The sequence below is a fragment of the Anoplophora glabripennis genome, unplaced genomic scaffold, assembly GCF_000390285.2.
Source record: "Anoplophora glabripennis isolate ALB-LARVAE unplaced genomic scaffold, Agla_2.0 scaffold167, whole genome shotgun sequence".
NCBI classification, from domain to species: Eukaryota; Metazoa; Arthropoda; class Insecta; order Coleoptera; family Cerambycidae; genus Anoplophora; species Anoplophora glabripennis.
Window position 1 is genome coordinate 731,051 of NW_019416283.1, and position 18,609 is coordinate 749,659.

Sequence of the window (18,609 nt, forward strand, 5' to 3'; positions counted from 1 at the left end):
CTCACCTTAATTGATCCGTTTTTTTAGGTTAGAATTCTGACCGCGGATAACTTCCTCATTTCTGATCGGAGCTATAGTTTTTTTAGTTATTTAAGAAAAACCTTTTTTTGCAAATATGTTAATTTTTTTGGCCATTCAATTTAAAATTTAATTTGCAGTCATATTTTTTTCCAGGTAACAATTTCTGCAAATTTAAGATTAGGCCGCAACAGAATGAATGTTTGGGCTAAATGTATGTTAAACTTGGTTCTAACATATCGAGTTTTTGGAAAACCTTTTTTAATATTTAGTTTAGGTAATTTTAAAATTAACTACAGCCATATGTGATTCTTAATTAAAAATGTTACTATGTATTATATCGGAAGCTTCAATTCGTGTTAAATTAATGTTAAGGGAAATTTAAAAACAGCATTTTAAAAAAATATTTTAATTTCACTATACCTAATACAGAAAAAAATTTACACAAGTTTCCCTGTTCCAAAATTAAGAAACAAGTTCTTTAGTATGGTTCAGGTTCTTCTATCTTCATGGAAAACGTAGTTGAAGAGCAGGGTTGGTTGTCATAAGCAGCAGTTTCTTGTGGCACCGGGGAAGATTTGCTAGAGGCTGTCGCTTGCGTGGTTTCTTCCAAATTATTAAGTTCCTCTTCCATTATGATCTGCGCGATCCTCATTTTCACAATGGCTTGCCTCATGGGCGAGAAAGTTTTAACAGTGTTCGAGTAACCTAAGAAAATTAAATCGGTAGCGTCGGACGAAGTTACTTGTTGCTTCTTTGACTGGAGGTAATCCATAGATGGAGCGGCTGGAATTTCCCTTGCCACTCTCTTCCGACTATTCCGATTGCAAGGTGTACTATCTTGTAAGGAATTTTCTTCGAGGCTCTCGCTGTCTTCGTTTAGGGAATGCACAGTTTCGTTTTTGCAATTATCTATATCGTTTATAGTCGATTCGGCTTGTGGTCTTAAAAATTCCATTAGTTGCGCCCACTGCCAGTTCTTGTAGCTACGTTTGACAACTTGGCCGCTTTTGGTATTCACGGTTCTGAGGTATTTCTGGTAACAGTCCTTGATGTTCTTCCATTTCTTCTTTAGGTCGTCCCCTGCAATCAGGAAAACAATATTATATCAGTGCCTTCAGGATAATGCAGGTGCAACAATGAACAAATTTTTTATGGTATTAGTAACTTTAAAATAAATGTAAATACAGGAAGTAACGCATATAATTGTGCACAATGGATTGTAGGTGGAACTATCTTGATTAAATATCATTGCAACGATTGGATGACTGTATTAAATGTAAAACAAAGTTTCTGTCTTTGTGAAATTAATACTATTTTAAGGAACATTTTTAAGTGGAAATGTGATCATCTACTAAAAATTTTAACATTGCTCCAGAAACAAGCAGCCCTTTGGAGTAACAAAGCAGAATAATACGAAGTTACAGTTTTAGAAGACAAAGTTTTACGGGAAAGTGTAGCCGAATAGTAATATTTCACTTTCAATGCAATAAAATGATTTCAGAAAGAATTCACTTTACATCGGATGATTCATCTGCCATTATCATTCAAGGTAACCCTTGTGGATACATCTATAACTAGAGCCGTGATGTCCTTAGGTTAGTTATGACGTGAACAGCAGAAACGTATTTAGAGTTATATGTACGTAGGTTATTTTTCAATATTTTATAGGTGACTATAATGACACGTAACATTTTATAAATTGTTAAAGTTGATGACTGCAAATTAGAATAACTGAATACCATATGGTGACATTTGGAAGTTTTATGAATCTAACATAAAAATAATATATGTATTGATTTGTTTAAAAATTTAAGCGCTCCTGGTTGGTGGGTCAGAAACAATATCTTTTATTGAGTATTGAGCTCTTCATATTAAGAATTTTTAATTAGAATGCTGATTATGTTAAATTACAATATTACAATACAACATTACAATAAGAAAATGTTGTGATGATTGTAAGTTGTTAAATAATAATGAAACATTTACAAAATTAATTATTTTTGAACAAGAATTTCGCAGCCACCAAAAATGTTGTTGCTTCACTTCATCCAGAAAAGGTAATACTGAGGTACGATAAGACATAACATGTTGGATGAATGGTGTAAAATTCAAGGCATCAAGAAAGTCCACAACAAAAATATTCTTTTGCCACACTTTGAAGGACTGTTAAAACTACTAAAGCCCTTGTTGCTTTGGATCTACTATTCTGTGTCGCTTCGATATCAGTAAAATACAACACATATTGGTTTTCTTGGGTCAGTGTGAGAGATTGATGATGTTTTTCTTCCCCTCATTCCTGCACTGAATACTCTGAATGATGGTTATGCCTTACTAACATAAGTCGTTGCTGGGCGTATATGCGGTCTATTGAGTAATAATATACCGCCCCCTCTTCCGCACAAGTCTCCAACTTCTGGGTTAATCCTTGCGATTAGAATGAGGGGTATATTATTATTAAAACCGATTTCTAGAGAAGTGTCTTACGGTAAGTAGGTTAGGCTCAAAATACGAACTGATCGGGAAAATATGACTTCAGATTCCAGTTCAGTGGGATAAAGTAGGTACTATAGAATGCACTGGTCTGATCCATAAGACTCCACGTTTGGAATAAACTTAATCTACTAATAATATTGGTAACATTGATTTGAAATTTCCGAACAATGAAAATAATGGTGGTTTGTGTTGTACAATTTGTTCAATAAACAAAAACTCTAGTATATTCAATATATTTCGAGATAAAGAGTGTAAAAGTTTCGGAATGTGGCTATCTCCTGATTCACTAGGCTAGCGTTTTAAAGTCATGAAACAAACTTAGTAGTCAAATGTGGTAGGTGTATGAAACGTAAATATTATTATTATATCACCGATTTAGTGATCAATATTGGTAATTATTACTTATTAGACGTCAAATCTGGTTGACACCGGTCATTATCAGTTATTACACTGTAAAAAATTCACACAAATTTCACTCAATTTTACTCAATAATGTATCAATTTCTTTCCACACCCGATTGAGTTCAATTTTCACTGTATTAGTATGAGTACAACTGAGTGAAACTATTGCATCAGAAATTAGTGAATTTTACTCAAATCCGAGTTACTGCTAACTATCAATTGAGTGACTTTTGACTCTATTCTGAGTATATAAAATTAATTTAGAGTTGACTTTTGAATGATCGAAATGCCCAATAATGATTGAAAATGTACTCAATAATTTCAGTCAGTGGATTCACTGCGAACCTTTATTGCTTCCACTCACACCGATTTGTTTACAGTGTGGTGTAGTGGTCAATATTCACAATAATTAATAATTATAATTTATTAGTCGTCAACCCTGTTAACTCCAGTTATTGTTGCTTACTTCCGGCCATTGTTCCTTATTTCCAGTCAATATTGGTAATCACGAGTAACTGTTTGTTACTAGAACAACACAACCCAACTCAAATCGATCCAATTCATCTCAATCCAACTCAACTCAACTGGACTCATTTCAACTAAGTTGATTTGTTTTATGACTTTAGTACATCTAGCTTAGTTAATCAGGTCATAGTCATATTCAGACCTGGTGACCAGAACACCAAAAAAGAACAATATAGTAGAATTTCTGCTAATTTGAACTGGAACCAAGTTCCAGTAGGTTAGTGCGAGGTGTTTTATAATTTTCAGAATTAAATATTACACTAACTAAAGAAGGGTGTCAAAGTCTTATGGGACTTTAGTCCAAAGGACCTCGCACTTTTTTTTATGGAAAATGGCTTTGGGCTAATTTTCTTGAAATTTTGTAGGTTGATAGTTCTCAATATGTAGATTCTCAGAAGTCTTAATGGGCACGAAGCCTTATAACCCCTCCTTCCCTCCAAAAAATTACCCCCAAGCGGCTAGGGGGATGTAACTGATTTCTGAATGTGAAATTATTTTTGTTCTTGCAGTCCAGCCAACGGCTACCACAACCAACCACCCCTGTGACCCTTCAACCACAAACCATCTAACCCCTCCCCTCCCACCACCACCGACCAGCAAACCCCTTGAGGATGGATTTAAGACTCAGAAATTAGTTATGTCTCCCTAGCCCCTTGGGGGTGGATTTTTGGGATGAAGGAGGGGTTATAGGGCTTCGTGCCCATTGAGACTTTTGATCTACAGATTGAGAACTATCAACCCGCAAAATTTCAAGAAAATTAGCCGAAAGCCATTTTCCATAATTTCCTTTGGAAAGTTGTAGTACCTGGTCTAGGAAAAAAGGCAATGGCCGTAACCCCCAAACTTGAGCGATTTCTAAGATATTTGTTTTCAAAACTTTTGAGGTTTAAAAATTACACTGATCCACAAATGAAAAAAATCATGCAGAATAATGCATTGTAGTTCCATGTATTTTGGTCCGCAAACCCAAATCTGATCTCAGTTTAGCTCCACTCAGCATACTAAAAAACGTAGAAAAGTACACTTTTCTAAGATGGACGTATTGGGCCCAAAATTGACACCCTTCTTTGCACGAACTTTGCTACCAGTTAACATAGTTTCAACGAAACATATTTTATACGTATATATGCGTAAATAGTAAGTGGATATGCTCGAAATAGAGCTAGACCTGTTATCCACGAATACTTTACGCTATTTATTGGTACACGTTGAAATCATAAATATTGTATTAATACTACAAAAAATGGAAATAAGAATAAGAATAATGTCAAATGGTTGAATTTGTGATGTTACATCAGTATACCTTTCGTTGTCATGAAAACGAGAAAACAAAAATTAATTTGTAACTGTACTGTCACATAAGATTAATTGCTGTCACCACAGTTATTACTAGTTGTATATTGTTTAAAAATGACTTCTAACATTGATTACTTAAATAGTAAAGCAGAATCGCGATTAATACCACCGCAAAAGTCGGAAAACGCTTATAGAAAAGAATACGACAAGTTCATCAAATGGATGGAAGAGCAAAACGTAACAAATACAGATGAACGAGTTGTGCTTGCTTATTTTCAGAAAATGTCAGAGCAGTACAAAGCGTCGACTATGTGGGCTATCCATTCGAAATTACAAAGTATGTTGAGGATAAACAAAGGAGTCGATTTAAAATCATTTACAAAAGTGCATGCAATTAGCAAGAATGACGTAGCGAAGAAGGCATATGTATTCAAGGAATATGATTTGAGGAAGTTTTTCACGTATGCACCGGATATTGCGTATTTATTTTTGAAGGTGGTATCCATTTGCGGTATTTTTGGCTCTTGTAGAAGATGTGAATTGTGCGACTTACGCTTACATACCAGCAAGGAAGAAGGAAGCATATTGCTTATTACTATCCGACCACCTAAGACAGTGAAAGCTCGACGATTTACTGTTGCCGACAGTGAAGCAATTGGTTACGTGCGTTTGATGAAGCAATATTTATCATTGCGTCCCCAAAATGTAAGTACAGACCGAGTTTTCTTACAGAATGATAAGGGGAAGTGCACCAATCAAGTGGTCGGTATTAATACATTTGGATCATGTCCCTTGCAAATTGCACGTTATCTTAAATTGGACAATCCTGAGAAATACACGCGACACGCGTTTCGTCGTACGTCAGCTACCATTATGGCGAATAGTGGCATGACAATAGATCAAATCCAACGACAAGTAGGGCGGAAATCGGCAGCTGTGGCGACTGGTTACGTTGAAGAGCATTAGCAATAAGAAAAATGTTTCAAACATTATTGGGAGTGCCATTAATGGAAGTGCAACCACTGCAACATCATCGACTTCCGAAAATGTTAGCTGTATTAATTTGAACAGCATTTCATTTGATTTAAAAAACCGAATATTAAAATTTCAAACAATACCAACTGCACATTTCACATTCATTTAAATGATTAAGATGTTAAGTGTTGAATAAAGCTTTTGAAACATTTGTTAGCAATATTTTATTTGACGTTACAAGGTACTTCTCTCAGATCAATAACACAGCCACACAGAAAAAAAAAAGTTGGGTATACTTTTTATGCGACATATATTTTTCGTAGTAATTTGGCCTCCTGAACACGAATCTGGGGTCAGAATTGGCCCATCGCGTCACAATTTTTTCCTAACCTCAAAAAACTTGTGAAAAATAGTGAAAATTGATGAAAATTTACTGGGAAAATTTGGAAAAAAATTTATTTCCACATCAAATAGTACATTTTTATGTAAAAGACTCTGCTGAATTCAAATCCACTGTCAGAATTGAGCTAGAACGTGTGGTTTTTTTTCTAACCTCAAAAAACCGAGCAGGAATCGCTATTTTCAAATTCTGAGCGGATTTTGACCAGATTTTGTATAAAGGGGTTTTTTGGGTCGCTGATTACGAATATGAATTCACATTGTAAAAATTCAAGATGGCTAATCCAATATGGCGGGTGTACTTTTTTGAAATCCACCGATTTCAGTAAAATTTGGCATCATAAGGATTGCTGGTTGATCTCACCTTCATTAATCACACATCTGGAGCCAGATTTTCATAAATCAAGGTAAAAGATTCCACTCCGTCTAAAAATGTGACTTCGCTTAAAAAAATGACTTAAGGACTCTACACATGTAATGATGTGTAGTGTGATGTGCTTGTTTCCATGGGACAAGACAAAAAAGTTTCTACTTTATTCTTTCATTTATTTAGTCGTGCATGGGCTTATGGTTTTCCAATCAGATTTTTTTAACTACTATGCAGTTTTCCTATGGCATTTAGATGCTTTTATTTCTTAATAATTTTAAAGTTCAAGGAAAAGGACACATTACTGCCACACAGCACATCACTGCATCTGCTTATGCCTTCAATCTAAAAATGTGACTTTGCCGAAAAAATGCCGCCTACTCGGCCTAAAATTATGACTCTGCCTACATCTTTTACCTTGATTTATGAAAATCTGGCTCCAGATGTGTGATTAATGAAGGTGAGATCAACCAGCAATCCTTATGATGCCAAATTTTACTGAAATCGGTGGATTTCAAAAAAGTACACCCGCCATATTGGATCAGCCATCTTGAATTTTTACAATGTGAATTCATATTCGTAATCAGCGACCCAAAAAACCCCTTTATACAAAATCTGGTCAAAATCCGCTCAGAATTTGAAAATAGCGATTCCTGCTCGGTTTTTTGAGGTTAGAAAAAAAACCACACGTTCTAGCTCAATTCTGACAGTGGATTTGAATTCAGCAGAGTCTTTTACATAAAAATGTACTATTTGATGTGGAAATAAATTTTTTTCCAAATTTTCCCAGTAAATTTTCATCAATTTTCACTATTTTTCACAAGTTTTTTGAGGTTAGGAAAAAATTGTGACGTGATGGGCCAATTCTGACCCCAGATTCGTGTTCAGGAGGCCAAATTACTACGAAAAATATATGTCGCATAAAAAGTATACCCAATTTTTTTTTCTGTGTGGCTGTGATAATTAAAAAGGTGACATTTAGACTTGACGTTTCTCGGGTTCTTGATGTTGCCATGGTAACTTTAAAACGCGCGCTTTTTTTAAAGTTGGATTTAAACACTCTGGGGCGTGCTTTAAATAAGCAAAATAGGGTACCAACAAAAAAAATATTTAAAAAACTAAAATATAATATATTCTATGCAGAAGCGGCAATTTTGGCTAAAACGCATGTAGTGTTGAGTAGAACAACTAAACAAATATGTTATAGTTCATTCTAAATTAAATTGAATGTACGATTATGTATCGCTAGAAAAAATAACACTTCTAAATCAAGGAAAATGCTTCTTGCGTTCGTGGACTTGTCCACTTGGTCGCTCATAAAAAACTTCATTTATATCTTTTGCTGCAAACCGTACTACTGTTTGTGTATAAAAAAATAATTCAATTAAAGTTAAAATTGAATTACATGCTTTTATCTTCGATCTATTAAGTACGACTCTGTTATTTACATCATATCGGACACGACATCCGGGGTCTACTAATTAATTGTACATAAAAACGAAAAACAATAAATAATCACATAATAAAGAAGGATACATTTTGCTTACCATTTTGGTTCAGTTCTCTTCCAATGTCGTTCCACACGTTCTCTTTCTTCCTGACATTTTTATATTCCGGATGATTTAAATCGTATAAGATCGGCCGAGTTTTTACACATTCTATCAGGCTTTCCGTCAGCGACATGATAATTGCACGGCGATATCGCGCGGGCTCCCGCTCCGCTCTGTTCGTGCCCACCCACCGCTGAGTGCCCGCTATCTCGGTTCGGCTCGGTGCCGGCCTCGGTGAGTTCTCGTCAAGTCACCGTTACTAGTTTGCTTCATTGTAAAAGAGAGTGAACGCAGCAGGCAGTCGCGGGCTGGGCGCGGACGGGTCGACGAGTCCCGCTCGCGATCGCCAAGTGCGGTGTCTCTGCGAGACGCGGTGTCTCCATAGGCGTCGGAACTTCTAAATTGCGCGATTTCTCTCGTAAAAATAATGGTACTATTTTCTATGGCACTGTTTCGATAATATTCGAACTACATAACCTCAAAGTTATATTTTTTGATGAATAATTAGCTAGGGTTAGGTTTGAATAGAGAAAAAGTATCCATAATTACTTGCGTCCTGAATACAAAATTGCAAGAATACTGGAATTCAGAATAAATGACCAAAAACGAACCAATCCTATTGATAATAGGCAAAAAATGGCAACAACTATAATTTGTAGGTTAGTTGTACAGGGTGGCCAAATGAAAACGAAACAGAGCCATTTTCTGGAACAGCGTCAAAATTGTAGAAAAACGCTCAGACCCATCGATTTTAGAATAAAGGGGGACATTCTTTGCTGGTATTTTTGACTTCGTCACTTTTACCCCCAAGCAAGGGTAAGCATCACCCCAAAATATTTAAATGGCATTGGGGGTTGAGTAATATTTCTTTTGAAAGCTCTTACTATTCTCTATAAAGCAGACTTTAAATTTTATAATTCCGCCCAATACTTTGAAAAAAAATTACATTTTAAAATTTAAATTATGTTTAGTTGCTTACTTACTTAGTTGATTAAATGTTCAAACTGATGACCGCCCACTTCCATACAAGAATAAAGATTTTGTTCGAAACGTTCGCGCACATTCCGAAGCATTTCCGGAGTGATTCGACGGCATTCGTCGACGATTCTTTGACGCAAATCTTCTAGCGACGCTGGCTGTGTTTTATAGATTTTACTTTTTAGGTATCCCCACAAAAAGAAATCAAGGGGCGATAAATCCGGTGATCGTGGAGGCCACTCAATGCTGCCTCTTCTCCCAATCCAATTCCGTAGAAAACGTTGGTCCAAATACTGACGGACAATTAACGCATAATGCGGAGGAGCACCGTCCTGTTGAAAAATCAAATGATCTTCATCATACTCTGGAACATTTTCAATAATATCAGTCAAGGCAGGGTCAATAGCGTCTTCCAGTAATTGCAAATACATTTGGCCAGTCAAATTACCAGGTAGAAAAAAAGGACCCACCAGCCGGTCACCGAAAATTCCAGCCCATACATTTAATTTTTCCGGTTGCTGTGTATGCACCTCGTGAAAAACTCTTGGGTTTGAATCGGACCAATAGCGGCAATTGTGACGATTTACCGTCCCGTTCAAGAAAAAACTGCATTCATCAGAAAAACAGATGTTAAAAAGGAACTGTGGATCGTTCCCTGCTCGCTCACTCATTATTTCGCAAAATTGCAAACGGCGGTCATAATCATCCTCATGAAGTTCCTGGACTAAATGTATTTTGTATGGATGGAATTTATTCTTCTTCAAAATGGTTTGTATGCTAGTTCGATTGATCCCAGACACAGATGCCAGCTGCCTCGTACTTAATGTAGGATCAAGATGAACTTGTCCCAAAACTGCAACTTCACTAGCTTCATTAACTATAGGTTTTTCAATTTCTCGTTTTTTATTGGCTACGTTCCCTGTCTCTTGAAATTTTTTTACTAACTCTAGAACATACTTCCTCCTGACATGTCGATCTTGATGTTGTTCATTAAATAGCTGAGCTGTTCTATTCGCACATTTATTGTTCATAAAGTAAAGCGAAATGATATCTACCCTTTCCGCAATGGAATAAACCATAGTGTTTAATTTTCAAAAACACAATTAAATAAACTACCAACCAACGCTTCCAAATAATACTAGAAAATAATTTGGAATCCACTAATTTTACGTTCATTGTGTGTGTATAGCATTCATTTCTGTTTTTTACAATTGTGTTTTTTTTTACGAAAGTGATAACAAATCGCCAAAAACCAATGTAACGCAAGAAATACTAAATTTATACCATTGGCGTACTTAACTCGAATGACTGACATTTTTACCGTTACTAATTGTTTGTACATAAGTTTCAACTTTAAAATCAAAATTCTTAATAAGTATTGGGCGGAATTATAAAATTTAAAGTCTGTTGTAAAGAGAATTGTAAGAGCTTTCAAAAGAAATATTACTCAACCCCCAATGCCATTTAAATATTTTGGGGTGATGCTTACCCTTGCTTGGGGGTGAAAGTGGCGGAGTCAAAAATACCAGCAAAGAATGTCCCCCTTTAATCTAAAATCGAAGGGTCTGAGCGTTTTTCTACAATCTTGACGCAGTTCCTGAAAATGGCTCTGTTTCGTTTTCATTTGGCCACCCTGTATATTATATTAAATTAAAATTTATAAGATTTTATTCATTTCAATTGTTATTTACTCATTATTTATTTAAATTATATACAGTGTGACCCATTTGTTTTTAAACCACACTGTAGAATCTGTATTTATTGTACGATTTTAACCCGATTTTTTTTTTAAGATGTAAGCTTGATGAAGTGTGCTTTGTGAAGGAAAATGAGCGTGATACCACAAAATCCAAGGCGTACTATGTCCGTTTTTAAGAGTAAAATTCTAATATTTCATATTAGGGATTTTTGAGAAAAAATATATTTACGCCACTGGATTCACGACCCCTCAAAACAGGCCCATCCCAAATTTTATCAAAAGTTTTAAATAATAACAATTTTGTAGTCAAATAAAGAAGTCTTTACTTTTTTCTCATTAAAATATTGTTGATATCAAGTTGTCCATGAAGCAAAATAAAAACAAAAAAGTTGAATTAATTAAACTCAACGAATGTGGTATTATAATAATTATTAATAATCTTAGTTTTGACAAATTTAAGTATAAAACAATAAATCTGAAACCAACAAAAATTAAATAATTCTATTCTTGTCACTTCTGTCAATTGCAATTGCACGTCTCAATTTCTTTTATACGTACGTTCGTAATTAATTTTTTATATTTGGTTTGGGATAATTTCTGTACAGGCTTGCATTATCCTAGTACGTAGTTTGTGTAAACTTTATTTGTTTCAATATATCCCAAAGAAAAAATCTAATGGTGTCAAGTTCGGGGACCTCGATGGCCACTCAATTAAAGGACTATTTCGTCTTATCCAGCAATTCTCAAAATGTTCGTTTAACCGTTGTCTCATCGCAGCAGTGTTATGAATAGGGCTAATAATTGTAACTTCAAATTAAGGAGATTTCTTAAAGGCAAATCATCTAATGCGTTCCAAAATTCACTAAGAAAATTTAAAAATATATTTACATTCAAATTATTCTATTATTCTATTATTTATTAATGAAAAATTTTGTCGATTTTTGAGAGGTATTTTCTCATTATTTTACGATAAAGTACAAAGTACCTACCTATAAATTTTTAATTAGGCAAGAAAAGTTTCTTTCAATTTCTTAATAAATCTAGGTCTCCGATTAAAGAAAGTGACCAAAATAGGGCCGATTATATTGACCGTGTCGTTCAAGAAATATGCTTCATATCAGAAAAATGTATACTATTTCTTTTTTGACAATAAAAATAAAAAACAATTACGACAGTGGTTTGTGCTTGTCCAATGATTGTAGAACATGCGCCTAAATTTGCGACGTCACATCATGTATAATGTATAAGTCAATTTTGTTATCTTTTTCCAATATATTAAAACAGTTATTTGACAAAAGTTGATATGCAAATTTTCAGTCCAAAATTTAAATATCTTTTTCCAATTTATTTTGGTATGAAATTATTGTAGGTACAGTTTTTTCACTGTAATATGTCATCAAAGTTAGGGACTTCATCATACTCTTTTTAACATTTATTTTCTTCAGTCACAAAATATTGACGATTTACAAACATTAGGGCATATACAATCCTAAATGTACTAGGAGTTTTTCCATTATTTTTTGTCAATTAATGTCTATAGTTCTTATTTAGATAACTATCTTATTTATAACACAAAGGAAATAACTGAACTGTCAATGCAAATATCGCCAAACGCATTTTTGTTCTTCACAACCCGCTACCATAAAAAATATTAACAATTTCGATTCCCGATGATTAACACATGTAACAAAACAAGAAAAACAAAATATAGCTATAGCCCTTTCAAGAATTGATTTTCAAAATAATTTACCAAATTATCTTTAACCTTATCCAAAATAGGATGGTGTAAGAAAAACAGAAAATTCATAATTGATGAATTGTCATGTTTTAATCGTACATATTCGAAAAATGTTGGTATTTCAATTAAAAACTATATTTTTGCTTCAAATTTTCCATATATTTGACCATAAATGTTCTACAATAAAATATTTTTTTTTATGATCACTAAATTTTTGGTTGGAATTTATAAAAATGTCGTAAAAATCTATCAAAATCGTATTTAACATTAAAACAACTTTTTTAATTTACTAAAATGAAGTGTAATAAGCGCTTTGTCATTTAAGATGCACTTGTATAGTTAAGATATAGGCTATTTTCTAAGTACCTACCGTAATTTACTAGTAGATAGATACTAAAGTACTTATATACGCCTCGATACTACCGTCATGAGAGTGCTATGCCCACACGATGTGATAGTACATACTATGGCCGATATTGTGACAGTAGCCAGTGTAACCACCGTAGTAGTCAGTCATAACACAACAGTTGTACTATAGCTAAAATACTATCAACTACCTCAACTGTGATAGTCGCCAGTGTAGCCAGTGTAGCTCAGTAGCCACTCAACAGTTGAACTATCTACAACTGTGATAGTTTCTAATAGTTGTAATGATAGCAACTATCATAAAAACTATCATCGTGTTGAAATGAAGCTCCTAACAAATTTTGAGGATGCAAATGCTGTACCTTTTAGACAATGTAATTTAGAAGAAAGTATGACATCTCAGCCGTCTCTGTAAATGAGTGTAGATTTTCGATAATCACAGAAAAATCAATTACAAAACTAGTACATCGTCCAACAAAAAAAGAAAAAGCATAAATACATCTAATATAATTTTTAACGATTTATTTAACTTATAAACCATTTATAAGATCATTTAATAGAGCTATTTCTTCGTTCGTAATCTTAAATTATTCTTAATTCACAAAGATCACAAGTGCTGACTAAAGACACGGCATACGAGTGATATAACAGACACAACACAATTCATATTATCATTTTTCTTGCCACTACAACAATAGAATTTTCTACGAATATTATCTAGTAGAATGGTATTTAACAGTGATTGTATAAAAAATGCTGTCATTTATTTCTTCAAAATGATATAAAACATAAACTAAATTAAGTCGAAAATGATACGTACAAAATGAAGACTGTTATATGATGTGGTCTGATCCTCTATGCGTGACTGGCAGGGACTGGTTGTTTCGACCTATAGTTTCGCAGTAGCACGTACTTGATCATTGTTTATACACTTGGAAAATTTAACTTGACCTTACAGCATGTTAACAGGGTGGTAGACAGACAAAAAACACAATTTATTTAATTAAATATATTATTTAAAAAAAATGTCCAGGGATTTTCGCTGCATTTGGTCATCTACGTCCACGTAAAATAACTTTTGAGTCTGTAAAAAGCCGTTTTCGCGATTTGACTTCATTAATGGTTATCAAAGGTGGAGGTCGAAGTAAACCCTGTTAATTAAACCCTTTAATGAAGACGCCGGCCAATTAGATAACCGAGTTACGTCTTTAAATAGACGAACGAAATAATCGACCGTGTCATGTCCTGAAAAGGAAAACTTCTCGCATAATGGAGAAAATGAGCTCGTCAGAGTTAAATTTCAATAGAATTCCGGGTCTATCTATAAAACTGTCACGTTTTCCAACGTTTTCTTCCGAGTTGTTTCAACTCGGCAATGATGTAAGTGAAAAGGGGGTTTTCCATCTCTCAATTTAACTTAATCAAATTCCTTCCTTTGAGGTTTCCTGACACGGACATAGGATAAGAATGGGAGAAGACAATGCTTTTTATCCATTCTTGTTACGGAAAACTGGTGGGGACGATGCTATGTCCGATAGGATATACTGCGAGCAAAAGTTTAGGCCCGCTCTTTTACAGTATAGCGTTTATTTAAAGGTTCATACTACAAAGTGCGAATGGCAGCTCTTATAGCGGAGGCAATGGGAAGTGGGTCAGTTCTAATGTTAATTCTCAGCATATAGATTTAGCAGTTCGAGAAAAACGTTATGGGGAGATAAAAGATGTTAAAAGGGCGCCAACCTACAAAAAAAAATAGCTAAAACAACCCCTTAACGGTTCCTTTCCCTGTAGGTCGGGATTTGGAGAAAAGAAAATAAAAATAGCACAAATAAAATTTCACTGATATATTTCTCACTGGCTTTTACCGAATATTCGGCGGAATACAGGGTCTACAGGTGTCCTGGTGTCCGGACACTCAAATCTGGAACTCAAGGGTGACCTATTCTCTTCCAAGTTTACCATAAAGTTAGTTGATTGTGTGACTTAAAATTCCAGCGACTATCGTAATTCTTAGCTACAGAATTTTCGCTAAATTATTACTACGTCAATCTAAGAGACTAGTTACAACGAATTTTAATCAATATTCGTCAAACTTTAATGAACTAAATAATTTGAGACTTTTCTCAAAAATAAAGAACCTTATAGGCCTTTCAGAACTTTAAAATAAGAAACAACTGTTCTTAAAACTTTTCTAACAACGTTAAAATTTTTCTAGTAACGTTAAAACTTTCTAAAAACTTTTCTGCCAACGTTGAAACTCAAAAACTTTTCTAGCGTTTCTAAAAACTTTTATCTACTATTCAACTTTTCTGGTAAGCTCTGGTGAGAGGAAAAAAAGGAAGAAACAAAATTCAATTAGCACGTGGTTGCACAGGTTTTAAGGTTTTACAAAAAAACACACAAGCAAAATCCTAATGGTTAACTAGGCTACAATCTACTGGATCGAATTTAAGAGTAAACTAGAAATTTAATATTTAATTAATTACCTTTGATGTACTTTGTCGTTCACTGGTGATTAATCTAAGTTAAACTAATCGGTTTTATAAATCATACGCGAGCTAGTTGCTTTTACCAGTAGTAAAAATGAAAGAGGCTTTAAGTCGCTCCGGCAACCGTTTTATTGATTCAATTCTAAAAAAAAACTACTCAATCGATGTGATTGGCCGGTTGAACGAAATACATTTCAGACTGGGCAACTGCTATTTAATTACCAAAGAACGGATTCTACCACTGACCATAGCCTATGTCCTACCACAAACTATCCACTCCACTCTGTGAGTCTTTGTGTCGATGGTGATAGAAACAAATACAATAACCTTCAAAGTATGACAACCAAGTAACCTAATTGTCGTGGCTCCAGATTCGGTTTACAAATAACAATATTAAAAGGAAATTATACGAATAAAATGTAGTACAGTTAAAATTATACTTACAATCACAGACATAATTACAATTCATACATAAAGTTTCTCCCATGTTTATACGGGTAAATAGTAAACATTTGTGGCACATAGTTTATTACATTGGTGTTCTATAACCAATTGCAGGGTATGACACAGATTTACATGATGTAACAACAATACAGCAGTATACAGGTGGAAATAAAACTAACTAATAGTAATAACAAAGTTGTATTTGATGCCAAGATCTCTAGAAGCTGTTCAATTGTTGAATTATAGTTAAAATAAATAGTGACATTCACACTATAGTGAATGTTACAACAGTAAGACTATTTAATTTATTCTACAATACATTAGGGTACAAATCATAACTAGAAGATAATGCAATTATAAACACGCTGGTATAAAAAATGAATAAACAAAGTAACATGTATTTGCAAGTTGTTACACTGTAAAAAAGTGAGTTTATGCCTAGCTTATTCAAGTAAATATACATGAAATAAAGAAAAACATAGAATCAAATAACTTAGTTCCCAATACTTTGAAATGCCTTGAAGATAGATACAGCCAAGTACAACTTTTGTAAAAGATCAGTCCCATTTAAACAAACGCAAATCCATTCAAATTAGCCACTCGTACTGGAACGAGTCACCGGAAGTAAGACAACTTTAAGATTCGTGCAATTCAATCTCATCTGTTGACTTTCTATAACGATATCATCGCTGAGCCCTGTCTTTGTTCGGTTTCTTTTTCTTTCATCGCCCTGTTTTGCATACGCTTATTCATCTAGAATTATTCACGCTCGTGCTGACCCCCCGATTCTCTACGGGGGTGGTCAGAGTTTACTTAGTTTCAGTTTCGTCTTGCTTCGAAAAAGAAAGCGCTATCGGTGAATTCTGGGTTAGTCGTGACTATTGCATTGGTCAGCATCGCAAACATTGTTGACCAACTTCTTAACATGTGTCAAGGCAAATTTTGTTTATTTGTGTCTTCAATTCTAAGAGATTTCATAACAGTTTCTGGTTTTGATGATACTAAATAACTAGTTCGGGAGTACGCGGCTCACAACAGAACCGGACTCAGTTCACAAATGTAAATATGAAGAAGTTCCCAGGTTGTACAGCATTGAAGGTCATAAAAAATAAGTAAAATTCAAGTGGTTACTAATCTGAAATCTACTACATTGAATTTAAAACTAGATTTAATTATTTAGTAAATTACCTTTGTATGATGAATTTCACTATTCATAGGTGATAAAATTTAGGTAAACCTTTATATCACACGCGAGCTCGCTGCTTTACCAGTTACAAAATGAAAGAGAGCTTCAAGTCGCTCCGGCAAGGGTTTTATTAAATTAAATCTTACAAAAAAAACTCAACCACTATGATTGGTCCTTTGAACAAAATAAATTTCAGACTTAGGAACTGCTATTTAATCACAACTGAACAAGTTCTATCAATGACCATAACCTAGGTCCAAACTACATATTACCTAGTCCACTAATCATGTTTCTATGGATCAATCAAGTTCTTAGGTCGATATGACAGAAACAAATAAATAACCTTCAATACTTGACATCCAAGTAACCTAAAAGTTGTGGTGAATTGATCCATCAGATTCGTTTACAATTAAACAATAATAAGAGGACATAATACAATAAAAGGTTGTACAGTTAAAATTATACAAGTAGAGATATCATTACAATTTGAACAGAAAAACAGGTACCTAGTAGGAAACATTTATAGAATATAGTACATTAAATCAGTGTTCTATAACTAACTATTTGTAGGGTATAGCAAAGATTTACATGATGTATCAACAATACAGCAGTATACAGGTGGAAACAAAACTAACTAGGTGTAAATAACAAAGTTGAATTTTATCGAGATCTGATTATAGCTAAAAATGGTGACATCCACGCTGTATAAATAGTGAATGTTACAACATTTTGCAATTTTTTCAACAACGGTACATCCTATCGAAAGATTATTATCGCCGTGTTCAAATTATACAGGCTTATTAGAGAATATCCTGTTGCAAATTTGAGTCAGCTTGATCAACCCGTTGGGATATAAACAAAAATAGATTTTTTACGAACATCTCGGAAACAAAGCGACCGACCGGAAGTACCTACTCTCTCACGATAGCAACGATAAAGGGGTTTAGAGTACAAAACTTTGCGTGCCAGTCCTGATTAGGTGGTATGTGGTATTTCAATTTATATTTATCGTTAATTGACGTATAAAATACAGTCACGTAACGTTAAGTCATAAGTGTATGAAGTGTCTATTAGGGTTTGCAATCCCGCATTCCGCGTTACAGCATTCCAGCAATTTCCCGCATGTCAATGAGACCTGCGGAATTCCCGCGTTTGCGCGGAAATTCCCGCGCGGGAAATTTTTGAATAGAACACGTCCGTTTAGCGACATTGCGCGTGGCGCGCGCGAGCGACCCGTTTACTTTGCGTGCGCATCCCGTTCCCCTGTGATAGCATCGATCAATCGAGCGAAGGAAAGGATTAAAATCGGCAGATCTTTGCATCATTCAACAAATTCCTTGATTCGTCTGTATATTTTCGAGAAAAGAAAGCGAAATTTTATATATAACTAATAATTTTGTCTTCTTGTATGTTACTTTAATTATACTATACTGCCCTACTTCGGAAAAAGACCGTATATGCAGTTTTGTGACAAATTGAGAAAATTACATTTTTGAAATCTATATCGCATTATACATTACCCATCTATAAATATCAAAAATATCGTTTTTGTTTCTTTAAATTTAAAAATTTGTACATTTTAAATTTCTATTATTGTGTCACTTAGCAGACTTATTACTTGTATTTCATTAAGAGGTAGGTACATAGTATAAACGCCGCATGTGACCACATACGGCTTTCT

General features: G+C 34.3%; 1 protein-coding gene across 1 annotated transcript; it reads right to left on the bottom strand.

The window, feature by feature from the left end:
- Positions 1-417: 417 nt before the first annotated feature.
- On the bottom strand, positions 418-8,188 carry LOC108904871. The gene is made up of 2 exons (XM_018707571.1): positions 8,026-8,188; positions 418-1,101 (listed from the first exon to the last, which is right to left on the bottom strand). Exons 1-2 carry the CDS (start codon positions 8,159-8,161, stop codon positions 500-502), a joined length of 738 nt encoding a protein of 245 aa, XP_018563087.1. The 5' UTR covers positions 8,162-8,188; the 3' UTR covers positions 418-499.
- Between the last annotated feature and the right edge of the window lie 10,421 nt (positions 8,189-18,609).

What these genes read in the sequence shown, in the direction of transcription:
- LOC108904871 (XM_018707571.1), bottom strand. Translation starts at nt 8,161, where the DNA reads ATGTCGCTGACGGAAAGCCTGATAGAATGTGTAAAAACTCGGCCGATC. An exon ending in AAGAGAACTGAACCAAAATG is followed by an intron (nt 1,102 to 8,025) that starts GTAAGCAAAATG and finishes TCCTGATTGCAG; the next exon opens with GGGACGACCTAAAGAAGAAA.